The following is a 12589-nucleotide window of genomic DNA, read 5'->3' as shown; positions in this document are numbered from 1 at the left end:
TCTTGCATTTTGATTCACTTCCGGACAAAAACAAGCGTCACGTCAAGGACCCATATTTAAAATTACTGAGTGTACATGTATATAATTGAGAATATCTTTCACATTTTGAGCCATCCTCCGCCATAAATTTGCCTACATACACCTTTAACAGTCATGGAAATGTGAACTAAACATCTTGACCCCTGAACATCACGATATTACAATAATAATAATAACAAAGCGCAAATCCGCCCACCGATGTTCCCAGGGCTCAATTGCGCAACAGTTTATCACTTACGATAAGGATCTCTTTACGCTTCGTTCTTTTACAAAACAAACCAGAAACAAAAATGACCACCTTAGTAAGAATATCCCTTTAGTTACTCCTAAAGCTACTCGTCGTGTCACAACAAACAGAGATTTTGCCAAAGAAATACACTATGTTTCACCGACAAACGTCCCGGATGTCTGCCAACATCGTATTTGCGCTCGTTCTTTCAGAGATGAGAAAAGTGCTTGTATCATCGACGTGACAAACATTTAAGCTCACAAAACCTGTAAATATTTTAAACATGCCCCTTACCGAATGAAGAGATTTTCTGGCGGTCTTCGGCACGCGACACCCTCTCTCGTAGTAAGTTTTCATACAGCGTGCAACTGTGTTGTTTACAAAGTATTGAGCGCAATCCCGATTGGTCCGGGTCGAGCCAAGGCGACGCCCAGAAGGTTAAAGCCCATCTGACGCGACGCGACAAACTTGTAATCAACGCCGCTTCATGTTCATTATAATAATACAACCGTTTTAGTTTGTCGCGTCGCTTGCGGGTATTAAATCAGAGAGTTGCGCTTTTATATCGGCTGTAATGATCAGATTTTGCACAAGGTGGTGCCATTTTCAACCTTCTACTTAGTTTCGACATGAGAAGATTTATTATTATACTCTATTCGACACTGCAGGGAAGCAATGTGATGTAACAAAGACAGCAAGAAAACAAAGAATGATACAAAGAAATCATAAAAGCATAATACATCATTAGTGGCATTGTTTATGACCAGCAGGAATCCTTATTTACGCTTATTACATAATGCAACACATATAAAAAAATAAAAAAATAAAAAAAAAAAAAATATATATATATATATATATATATATATATATATATATATATAAATTATAAAATAAAATTAATAATAAAATAATTATATATTTTTTAATTCTAATATATTTATATAACTTTTGTTGTAGGCTACTGTTTTTCATTTATGCTTTTTTTTTAAATGGGGCTGCTTAATTTTCATAAAAATAACGTAAAAAAAAAATCATAAAATATTTTTTTTAAATGTGAATCATAGATATCAAGAGTAAAAAAATGTGGTAAACATACTGATATTAACAAAAAAGTTACATTAATAACCACATGACAATAAAATGACAATACATATAGGTTTTCCAAATATAAATAATATTTCAAACTAATTTGCATACATTATTTAAAGGAATTAATATTCAAATAGCCATCATTTCAAAAGTGGGGGGGTGGAATGTCTAGTGTTATACCTGTTTTGTTTGTTTTTTCAGTTAACCCTTTTTTATTTTGAATCATACCTTTTTGCTTAATATGCTTTATGATTATATTATTATATATGATTATAAAACAGAAGGAAAGAAAGAGAGAAAAGAGAAAAAGAAAGAAAGAAAGAAATACAACAGCTTGTCACTGGGACAGTACCCTTAAAAGGACATCTTTGTACCTTATTTACCCCAAAGAGTTTCATAGTAGTACATTACGGTACATATTGGTACTCTAGGGTACTAATGTGCACCTTTTTGAGTATAAGTTACAAAGATATCCTTATAAGGGTAATATTGTTTACATATTTCAGATTGTATTTTGTGTGTGTTGTATGTACAGTACATGGCACACAGTAATGGATACTCGCACATTCAAATACTTCTTTATTCTGTTCTGATCTAATATACATTAGTCTGATTAGTCTATGTTAAAATAAATATCTTATCATAGACAATGCTGTAAATAATCTTTACCTCTGAAGCCTCACTGAAACTGTCTGCCTCATTCACTCTCAACTGTGAATTCACTTCTGCCTCTGTCTACAGCAAATAAAGTAATGTTTGAAACATGTACATACAGGGAATAGTGACATACAGAAGAAAATAACAAATTAAGTACACTGCTGGATAATAACCAATAATTTGTATCCTAAATTATTTTGAACACTTTAGAATGGGGAACACATATTCACTATTAACTATGACTTTTGCCTCAATAAACTCTTCATTTACTGCGTATTAATAGCTTGTAAGGTAGTCGTTGTAGTTGTTAAGTTTAGGATTATGGGATGCAGAATATGGTCATGAAGAATACAGAATTAATATGTGCTTAAGTACTAATAAACAACCAATATGCAAGCTAATAATTACCTACTGTAGTTAAAAATGATAGTGTTTGACCCTAATCTCCTGAAATTAAATGTTAAATGGTCTGGTCAAGATCATTTAAATGTTTTCAATTTAAAAATACTTCTGTTGCAATCAAATCAGGATTTCACATTTAAAAAGCTTTACTTTCATGTTCATATTTCACATGTAAAATGCAGCTTCTTAAAACTTTATTATTGTTTAAAAAAGGAGGAAACTAGTACCTTTCATTCTTTAATAAAAATGTTTTAAAAAAAGTTAATGAAAGTAAAATATGATTAGGCATGAACATGATGTACATTATAGTGATCTTAACTATTAGCTATAGTTTATATTAACACAAATAACAACTATTGGTCTTGAATTTATGTATCCATAACTCGTTTGTTTCATTCAGTGAATTTTTATTATGCCTCTATCATCGTGTTACGTAATGATGAAGTGACTTGGCGTGCGTCGCGCGCAGTGTTGATGCATGACGCCCCGCCCTCGCGCTGCTCTCCTCTCGGCGTTGTTTCCGCATAATTAAAGGAATCCCCGCCCAGCTCGATCCCAGCTCGGCTGCGTTGTTTGGGGACAGTCCGAAGATGGCGACGGCCCAGCTGTACTGCGTCTGCCGGCAGCCGTACGATGTGAGCCGGTTTATGATAGAATGCGATATTTGTAAGGACTGGTTTCACGGCAGGTAAGGATTTTAACCGTTTCAACCGTCACACGTTGCGTTGGAAATGCAACAGAAATATCCGCGTTTGAAATCCTGTGGCACTTCGGGGGTCAGTAAGACGAGCGTTGAGGCGATTTCACGCGCTGCTTTGTCAATATTTCCAGCAGTGAATCGCCCCGTTTGCAGTTTTCATAATATAAACGCTCGTGTTACCCGTCGGTTAAAGCTTTGCCATTGTTTTGCAGTAACATTTGACTGTTTTTTCCGCTGCTTCTCAAAAAATCCAGCGATCCGAGCAGCAAAAATGGGTTCATGCAGGGTTTTCTCTGAAGCTTTGTGGCGAGGAGCTGACATTAACCCCTTATGTAGTTTTGTGTCACATAAAAGTAAATAAATGTCAGCATCCAAGTGCACGTGAGATTGTGGTATGTCAGACGTCAAGTAAAGGTTTATTTATATTGCATATTTAACAGCAGTTGGGGCAACGTGCTAACGTTATATGTCAAAGCAAATATCGGAATGTTAATATAAGTAGAGAGAGAAACAATACAAAACAACTTTGCCACTACTGATAATAAAGTAGAAAGTGGATTAAAAAGAAATAGCAATGATTTGAGTCACGATTGATGTGGTGCTGAAACTTGCACGCTTTCGAGTGAACTCGTGCGTGATGTTTTCTCAAGACTTAACTTGTTTCTTATGGTTAAAAATATTATAAACCGCAATGGTTACTTTTGTAGAGGCGTTAACAAAATAAAATGGTTTTAAGAGTTTCAGGGCTAAACAAAGACGTTTGGTTGAGTTTACGAGATCAGACCCTTCCCTATTTCTCTCGTTAAATGCTTTAAATGTGCATTACGGATTGCTTGGAAAGTAGCGTCTGATTTTGGGGTTTGCTTGGTTTTATGGGAGTATTAAATCTAAAAAGGAAAGTCACGTTTGTAATGGAGCTCAGTGCCTAAAGGTTTCTGTGATTGTTTGGTCTTTTTGATTGACAGCAGGGGTCGGGCACTTAAATCCCCCAGTTTTACAAATATGGGCATACGGTTCCGCCTCTTAAAGGGATAGGTACCGTTTGACGCGTGCAGCGTTGAGCTGAAGCCATGTGTAAAACGCTCGGAATGAAATTAGCTTGAACTGTAAATATTGCCGGAAAGCGTGCGAGAACATCGTTTTGCAGCTTGTTTGTAACTGTGAAATAGCTGGGTTGCACGTTTGTTATCAGTTTACAAGCTTTAAGAAAAAGATGTTTATTAAATAAGTGTTATAGACAAGGTAGGACTTTATATATATCTATCCAATGTCTTCATAATATAGCTTAAATGTTTAAACAAATGCAAAAAAAAATATTATTATTATTAACATTTGAATGATGTGTGTGATATACAGTTGGGCAAAAAAGTATTTAGTCAGCCACCAATTGTGCAAGTTCTCCCACTTAAAAAGATGAGAGAGGCCTGTAATTTTCATCATACACTCTAAAAACTGCTGGGTTAAAAACAACCCAATTTGGGTTATTTTGGCAACCCAGCGCTCGGTTATTATGCTTAACCCAGCATGCTGGGTTGCTTTTTTATGGTTTAAAATTACTACATTGCTAGGCTAAAATGATCCCAGATCGAGCTAGGCATTAAACCTACAAATCTTGTTCATTTTAAAATCACACAAAGAATGACTTTCAAAAGGTAAATATTTATTAAAAACAAGGGAAAACAGTCAAAAATGCATGTAAGAAGAAATGCAGCAAAGTATGGCAGCTACAGAGTTTATAAATGAAGCATTGAACATTTGTTGAATATAACTTCTGATCAAATTTGACTTTTTTGGTAAATTTTATATATTGTATAAAAATATACAAAAACACTATTGTACAATAATTGTACAATTAGTAAATAGTTAAGTTCTTTACAAACTATTCTGGCATGGCAGTACACAAATAAACCACAATTAAGACTGATATTATAACATTCAACAGATGCATGTGTGTGAGAATTTGAGCATGTGTATCAATAACAGCGTTTAAACTCCACTTCTACTAAACAACACGTCTAACATTGTTTTTACAAATTATACACTTACAGTTTTTCATAGTCCATGAATACAGATCATGCATTACTGTCAATTTTCATGATCTCTTTAGCATAATTGATGTAGTCATGAAGAAGCCCTATCAGCACAGCATGTGACATCTTTTACAACATCCAGGGCAGCGTCCTCCTTTAATACCACTGTTGCATCAGTTTGGGGGAAATGTCATTCTACTCTTTGACCAGCATTCATCCCAGTCACCGCCTGTTCTTCATCAGTGGCCTAAAAAGAGAAAAACATTTGAAAAAAGAAAACATTTAATTATTAAACTATCCATTTTCAGATAGAGGTGCATCCACATCAGTAAGCATAGGTAAATAGTCTGTTTTATCATTTCATCTGCTTGTGTGGTTGTTTAATGTCTGTCTACCACAGCGCTCTAGAATGCTATAGTGGCAGCACTAGTGTGAGGGCATGAAATATTGTTTAAATATATTGTTTTCAGAAAGCTACTTCTTTACTGAAACATTAAAACATGACATTCACATACCTCACAAGTTTCCATGTACGAGGGCTGCTCTTTAAAGGGTTAGTTCACCAAAAAATGAAAATGGTCATAATTTACTCTCCCCCATGTTGTTCCAGACCCATACAAACTCTGCTAAGTTTTGGAACACAAATAAATATATTTTATATTCTCTTAATTTTTGTCCTCCATTGCAAGTCTGGGAGACCAATATTTTCTTCTGAACAGACATATTCGCTATCGTATAATTTAAGGTTTATATAAATATGGGAATGGATTACTTCAACAATAACTGTATTTATGAATCTTGAAAATACAGATTATCTAGACTCTCAATGGATTAACAAAAAATTATGAAAGAAAAAATATATTCATTTGTGTTCTAAAGACAGACAAAAGTCTTATAGGTTTGGAATGACATGAGAGCAAATAAATTAATTTTTTGTGTGAACTATAATATTTAAGAAAGGAAGACCAATAATGATGACTCTCCAAATCAGACAACTCCAAAGTTGGTTTGAGTTCTGCAATGAAAAACACAGACATCAATGGTTTACATAAAATATGAACACATAAACACACTGTTGTTGCATCAAAATGTGAAGTAAACAGGCAAGAGACAACAGAAACATTTATTTTCTAAAAATAACTTGCATTTAATCTCAAAAGAATGATGCTCTCCTGTCTGGCTTTCAACATACAGACAAACAAAAACAAACATACATTATTTTACTCCTAGTAAAAAAAAAATTAAAAAAAAATTGATAACATGGGATTATGAAGTTTACTTGCCTTATCTTTCCCTCTCTTCTGAAGAAGCTGAGAATATCGCGTCCTCACACGAGCAGGCTTCGGTGTCGTTAACTCCCGGAGCGGGCATTAACACACAAGCTCAACAAGTCTGAAATATTACATGCAAAACATTGCTTTTAACAATTATCACTTCATCAGCCTCAAAATAATTAAGCTAGTATTTATTACATAACGCCGTTTCCTTTAGGAAACTACATTCCGTTTAACCGTGAAAAATAAGATAACGAATTAACATGTAAATGTATTGATAACTGTCTATTAACACCTCAAAAGGTGCAGATAATGTCAAATCTTATGTAAATATGACAAACACTCACGGACGTTATATTAAAAGTACCTCTTCCGTTCAGTAAAAGAGGCCGTTAAGACCTATAAAGACCGTTAAGAACAATAAAGTTCATCTCAAATTTTCATATGTACAGTATATGCACCATTCAAATGTTAATAATAATATTATTATTAATTTCACATTTATATAAATTATTGTATATATATATATATATATATATATATATATATATATATATATATATATATATAATAATTTATATAAATGTGAAATTAATAATAATATTATTATTAACATTTGAATGGTGCATATACTGTATATATGAAACTATTTATATAAATTATTAAAAATATTATTTTCACAAGACCTCCAGTTCGATATTTTTAAATACTTATATATTATTTTATAAATTATAAGTATTATTTATATTACTTATATTATTATTATTGAATTTATTATTAAATTATATAAATAATATTAACATTTTTATATAAAACAAAAAAACACACATTTGAAATAATATTTATTATTATTATTGGAATTAATATATAATTGTGTACAATTTATATAAATTAAGATTTAAATTATTAAAAATAATTTTATCATCATTACTGTTATTTTTATATATATTTGGGCCACTTTTCTGTTTTTAATGCATGTCTTACACAAATCACACCACAGCTTAGAACTGACATGGTTTGAATTCAGTTTCTAAATAACTGCATTTCAGAAGTCAATCAGAAACAGTTCACAACCCAAATTCCCCACCCTTATGATAGAATATAAATATTTATCATGGTTTTCAAGCATTCTTGCAGTAGGCCTGTGTTTGAATTGCAAGTGAATTGCCAAGGGGGTTTTATATCTCTGCATTACAGCGTTGTGGTGTGTTGATAACAAGGACTAATCATATTTTCAGGATGCGTGGTTGATGTGTTTTGTTCTGTTACTCAAAGGTTCCATGTGGCACTGCTGCCTGCCACAAATGGGATTAAGCTGTCTAGCCGGTCGCCGGGCCTGGCTGTTATCTGGCTCCATGCACAGCCTAGTTTGGGAGGCAGGAGCTGCTGGGGGTGAAGGCCTCTGAGGATTATGAAACTCCTGATATTCATTCCTGATATGTTGAAACTGTACAACTGGGCCTCTTTCTTACCTGTCAGGTGCAGGCCAGTTTTACAGCATTTGCAGTGACCTTAGAAATGGAATGCTATAATGACTCGTTTAAATGGTTAGTTTATCCTTAGCAAATCCTCCTAAATCAGTTCTGAGGACTGTGGTTCTGTTTGCATCTCTGTCTTTTGAATAATGCGTGTATTTGCATGCATAATGCACGTGTGTGGGTGTGCTTGTGTGTTTGTAGGAGTAGAAAGATTGATGGGGGCCTCGCTGCCCAGAGGCAAGTTCAAAGCCCCATTCATCAACGTCCCTCTGAGGCTGAAAACACAGAGGAGAGATAGATGACTTCTGTCTTGTCAGCGCAGGTTTTGACTAGGATTGGCCCGGTCGTAAAGTCACCTCGTGTTTGTACGGGACATTAGGGATTCTTAATGATGACGAGACGATCATGTGCTGTGATCAATTAGGATAACATAATGTGACAATAATCTGATGAAATCTTATGTATAGTTACATTTGCTAAATGACAATAAAATATCTTGCATAAATATGATTGCATGATTCTAAACAAGTAGAGTCTGTACATATCGGTTTTCTATAGTCTTTAGTAACAACATTATTTGAGCTGTTTGTCAGATGGATTTTTCACAGACTGCTTATGATTAACGGCCTTAGGTTGCCAACCTATTGATTTCAAGACCGTTATCCACTTTATGAATAGACCGAATTATCTCACTGGTCATCTGTCACATTTGTCATAATAAATGCTTTTATAGTTTTTTAATGCAATGAAAAGGGAAAGCAGTTAGAGCTGTGGAAATGTTGCCTCAAACCAAGGTTGAAAGAAGTCTCCTATGTTCTCCAACACTGCATTTATTTGATCAGAACAACAATAAAAACAGTAATATTTTGGAATATTATTACAACTGCTTTCTGTTTTTATATATCTTAAAATGTGATTTATTTCTGTGATCATTACTCCAGTCTTCAGTGTCACATGATCCTTCAGGAATCATTCTAATATGCTCAAGAAACATTTCTCATTAGTATCAATGTTAAAAATGGTTGTGCTGCTTAATGTTTTTGCTGAAACCATGATACGGAATTTTTAAGATAAAGAGTTCAAAAGAACTATGTATTTGAAATAAAATCGTTTGTAACATTATAAATGTATTTGCTTTTTGATCAGTCTCATGCATCCTAGCTGAATAAAAGTAATTATTTCCAAAAATAACCCCAAACTTTTAAACGGTAGTGTATCTCTTGTTTAAACTGTACGAGTCTATGCTATTTTCAGTGGCAGTTACAGTCTTGTTTGTGTTTTGATCTCTAAACAAAGGTGAGAGTTTGCAGCACAGTCGGTCTTGAGGAAGTCCCCTGCTCTTGTTGGGGTTATGGTCTTGGCCGAGTTTGTGGGTTTGAAGCAGTAAAGCCTAGTTTCCTATGCTGCTAAATGCAGCTTCCTGTGCTCATTACTCTCAGGGGCTCGTCTGTGTTTAAGACGGACAGTTGGGTTCACAAAGAGACAAAGTTGAAAAGGGGAAGGCTTAGTTTATCTTTCATTACCCTCGTTTTATGTTATGTTTCCTGCTGCTTCACTGTCTGATGGCTGAGCTTTTTTTTTGCCCACAGTTTCCTCCCTGACTTCCCTCAGCCAGGCTTAATTTAGCGAATAAGTGCAGCCACACATCAAAACAGACAGTGTCCTCTGTGCTATTTGCTAACACAAAGGGTGTGGGTTCACCTCACAGTTCTGCTCAGCCACTTTAACTTACTGTTCTATCATTATACCCTCAAGCAAAGCACTTAACCTTAGTTTATTCCAGGAGGACTGTCTTTGCAATTAGAGTGTTGTAAGTCACACAGGATGAGGTGTCCACTAAATGATGAGTAACTCTAGCTTGGGACTGATGGATACGAGAGGTCACTGTCAGGTTCTGCTTTGCTGGCCAACTCGGAAACCCTACACTTCCACCTCATAATTAGGGACCCCATAAATAATAGTCAAGTAAGCTAATTATGACTTGTTCACCCAGGCCTGAGCTTATAGAACTATACTTTATGCTTTCAGCAAGTTAAACAAATGAGAATTGTCATTTACTCACCCTTGTCATTTCAAACTTGTATGAGCTTGCTTTCTTCTGTAGAACACAAAAGGAGATGTTTAGGAGAGTGCTCATGGTGCTCTTTTCCATACAATGAATGTGAATGGTGACCAGGGGTTTTTAAGCTCAAAAAGCAGTCCATGTGATCTATGTGTGATTGGCTACAATGATCATTGCTTCACGGTCTTCACCGAGCGCTCACACAGGAGCATTTGAAAGCTGTGTCTATCAGCGGATCCCTAATATATGCGCACAGACAGGTCCACTGATAGATGCGACTTTCAAGTGGTCCTGTATGCTTCTGTGTGAGCACAGTCTGTGAAGAGCATGAAGCAATGATTATTGTAGCCAATCACAGTCATATCTGTTGAGTGTGTGAGCCCTATGGACAATCAGCTGTGTAGGGGTGTGCCATATCATACCGTCCACGATAATACCGGTATAAATTTTTACATGATATAAAAAAATTGTCATATCGTGATATCAATCATATAGCAACTCGATGACTTAATTACTAGGGATGCACTGATTGTTCGGCTGAAAATAAGCAAAGAGACCGAATGGATTGTGCCGAACAATGACGTGACGCTGTCAAATGGAGGCGCGCCCTTACAGCAAATATGACGGAAGCATTTAAAACTGTCAGAGAAAGACGCAAAAATCATTACAAGCACAGCGAGAGACCATTTACTACTGCATCTCATGTCTCCGATGAGAAGAGGAAGGGGTGGTTGTTGCTGGTTACTGTATAATGATTTAAATCGCGAAATGGCCTTAAACAATTAAATACACTGCAGAACGTTGTTTTATAATACACGCATGAATTGCATGCGTTCAAACAGCGCTGCAGGAGTCTAATTAGCAAGGGTTCAAAGTCCAAACCGCGAGGGACATCTGTGCTGAAACTAACTGTATTACTCGTCAGTTGCTCAGTAACACTTTTACGAATTTTTACAAGGCATGTGACGATGTGATATTTGCATCTTCCCAAATTAGTAATGAGAATAATTTATAAATCTGCTGCTGTCAACCAACAAAAAGGACTTCCTGCCAGTTTCCGTCAAAAAAAAAAGGTCCATCAACATTCATAAATGTTACTATTGTAATTTTACCGCTGTTCCGTTAAATAAAATAAAAAAAACAATAACAATGATAATAATTACAACAGCTCTATTAATACATTTATTATACCGTTCACACAGTGTTCAAATTGGAATCAGTAATATTTTCTAATGTTTTAAAATAATTTGCTGCTCAGCCAGCCTGCATTTATTTGCATGAAGGGGGTCTCAAAAATGGCCACAAAATATTAGTTTACTAACTTATTTTAAGTTAAATTGTGGTTTGTTGGTATAATGTCTGCTAGAATGTTAAAAAATGTTCAGTGTTAAATAAGTAATTTTAAATTGTTGTTTTGTATTAGTGTACAATGTTTAAAAATAATTTATTCCATGTAGTGTCCATTTTCATTCATTTATCATTTAATATTGGAGGCATCCAAGTTATTTGACACATTTGAACTTTTTTTATAGTAACGCAATAGTTACTTTCCATGGTAATTGGTTACTTATATTGGTTACCATTTGTGAGAAGTAACTAGTGACTATAACTAATTACTTTTTTAAAGTAGCTTGCCCAACACTGGTCACTACTATTGCACTATAATACTGCTTCTTCCACCATAGGACAATAGATTTCAACTTCGAATTAGGTAGCCTGTCATCAATGACAGTAGCTCATTGGAAAAGAATGGAAAATGCCCTTCATTGTGTTTACACTAATAAATGCTGCTGCCTGCCAGCTGCAATCACCAATAAAACGTTTTTCCATATTTCTTTTGTATATCATCATAAGTATCGTTATTGCAAATATTCATGAAATATCGTGATATAATTTTGAGGCTATATCACCCACCCCTACAGCTGTGTTTAGAATCCACTCAACAGCGCTCAAATGTTAGCGGGAAATGGACGTTCTTTACATTTTAGAAAACACTCCTATGTGGTATATTCAATCTTCTGAAGTCTTAAGGCCAAAGTATATTTCAGTTTTTACGTGTACGCAAGAGTCTGCGTACTGTGCACGTGACAGATTTCGTTGCAAAATTAGTTTGCGTATACTGTAAGCACATCAGGCAACCTACTTTGTAGGCACAGATCACACATGCGCATTTTTGTTTGCACTAACCAGTTGTTCCACTAGGTGGCAACACTGGCTCGGGCTTTGTTTTACTGTAGAAAATGAAACTAAAGAGATGGAACAACAAAACAGTGGAGACCGCAAGAACCACAGATACATGCGTTGACAAGCGCTTGTGTGAGGAGGTTACCGCAACTTTAGTTTAGCACGTGTCGCCTGCCTGCGTTCGCGCACGCTATCAATTTGAGTATGCTTTAAAAGGCTACGCGTTCAACTGTACACTTCCGCAAGCGTACACACAAAAACAAAGTATACTTTGGGCTTTAAGGTGTGGTCACATTTACCATTATTTGACAGATTTTTCAGGTGAAATGCAATCCTCTGAATAGGAATCCATGCAATCTGGAATTTCATGTGAGGAACGTTAAAAGTCTAAATATTTCCAGACACAAATTTTGCATTGGATTCAAGTTTGTTAAACTTTGAGTAT

The 12589-nt window shown here is 35.1% G+C and overlaps 2 protein-coding genes across 3 annotated transcripts in view; one reads left to right on the top strand and one right to left on the bottom strand.

Annotated features, from left to right (window-relative positions):
* LOC306867060 (G1/S-specific cyclin-D2-like) overlaps positions 1-848 on the bottom strand; it is a 160515-nt gene extending 159667 nt beyond the window's left edge. The window contains exon 1 of one of the 2 annotated variants that reach the window (XM_079412525.1): positions 563-848. In XM_079412525.1, coding sequence (XP_079268651.1) covers positions 563-625 — 63 coding nt within the window. In that variant the 5' untranslated portion in view covers positions 626-848. The remainder of the gene's footprint in view (positions 1-562) is intronic. The other variant, XM_079412526.1, reaches the window with a different exon arrangement.
* A 2131-nt stretch (positions 849-2979) lies between these two features.
* LOC306867071 (lysine-specific demethylase 7B) overlaps positions 2980-12589 on the top strand; it is a 31642-nt gene continuing 22032 nt past the window's right edge. The window contains exon 1 of the mRNA XM_079412554.1: positions 2980-3104. Coding sequence (XP_079268680.1) covers positions 3007-3104 — 98 coding nt within the window. The 5' untranslated portion in view covers positions 2980-3006. The remainder of the gene's footprint in view (positions 3105-12589) is intronic.

Source organism: Barbus barbus (genome assembly GCF_936440315.1).
Source record: "Barbus barbus genome assembly, chromosome: 48".
Classification (NCBI taxonomy): Eukaryota; Metazoa; Chordata; class Actinopteri; order Cypriniformes; family Cyprinidae; genus Barbus; species Barbus barbus.
This window is presented reverse-complemented; position numbering and strand designations above follow the sequence as displayed.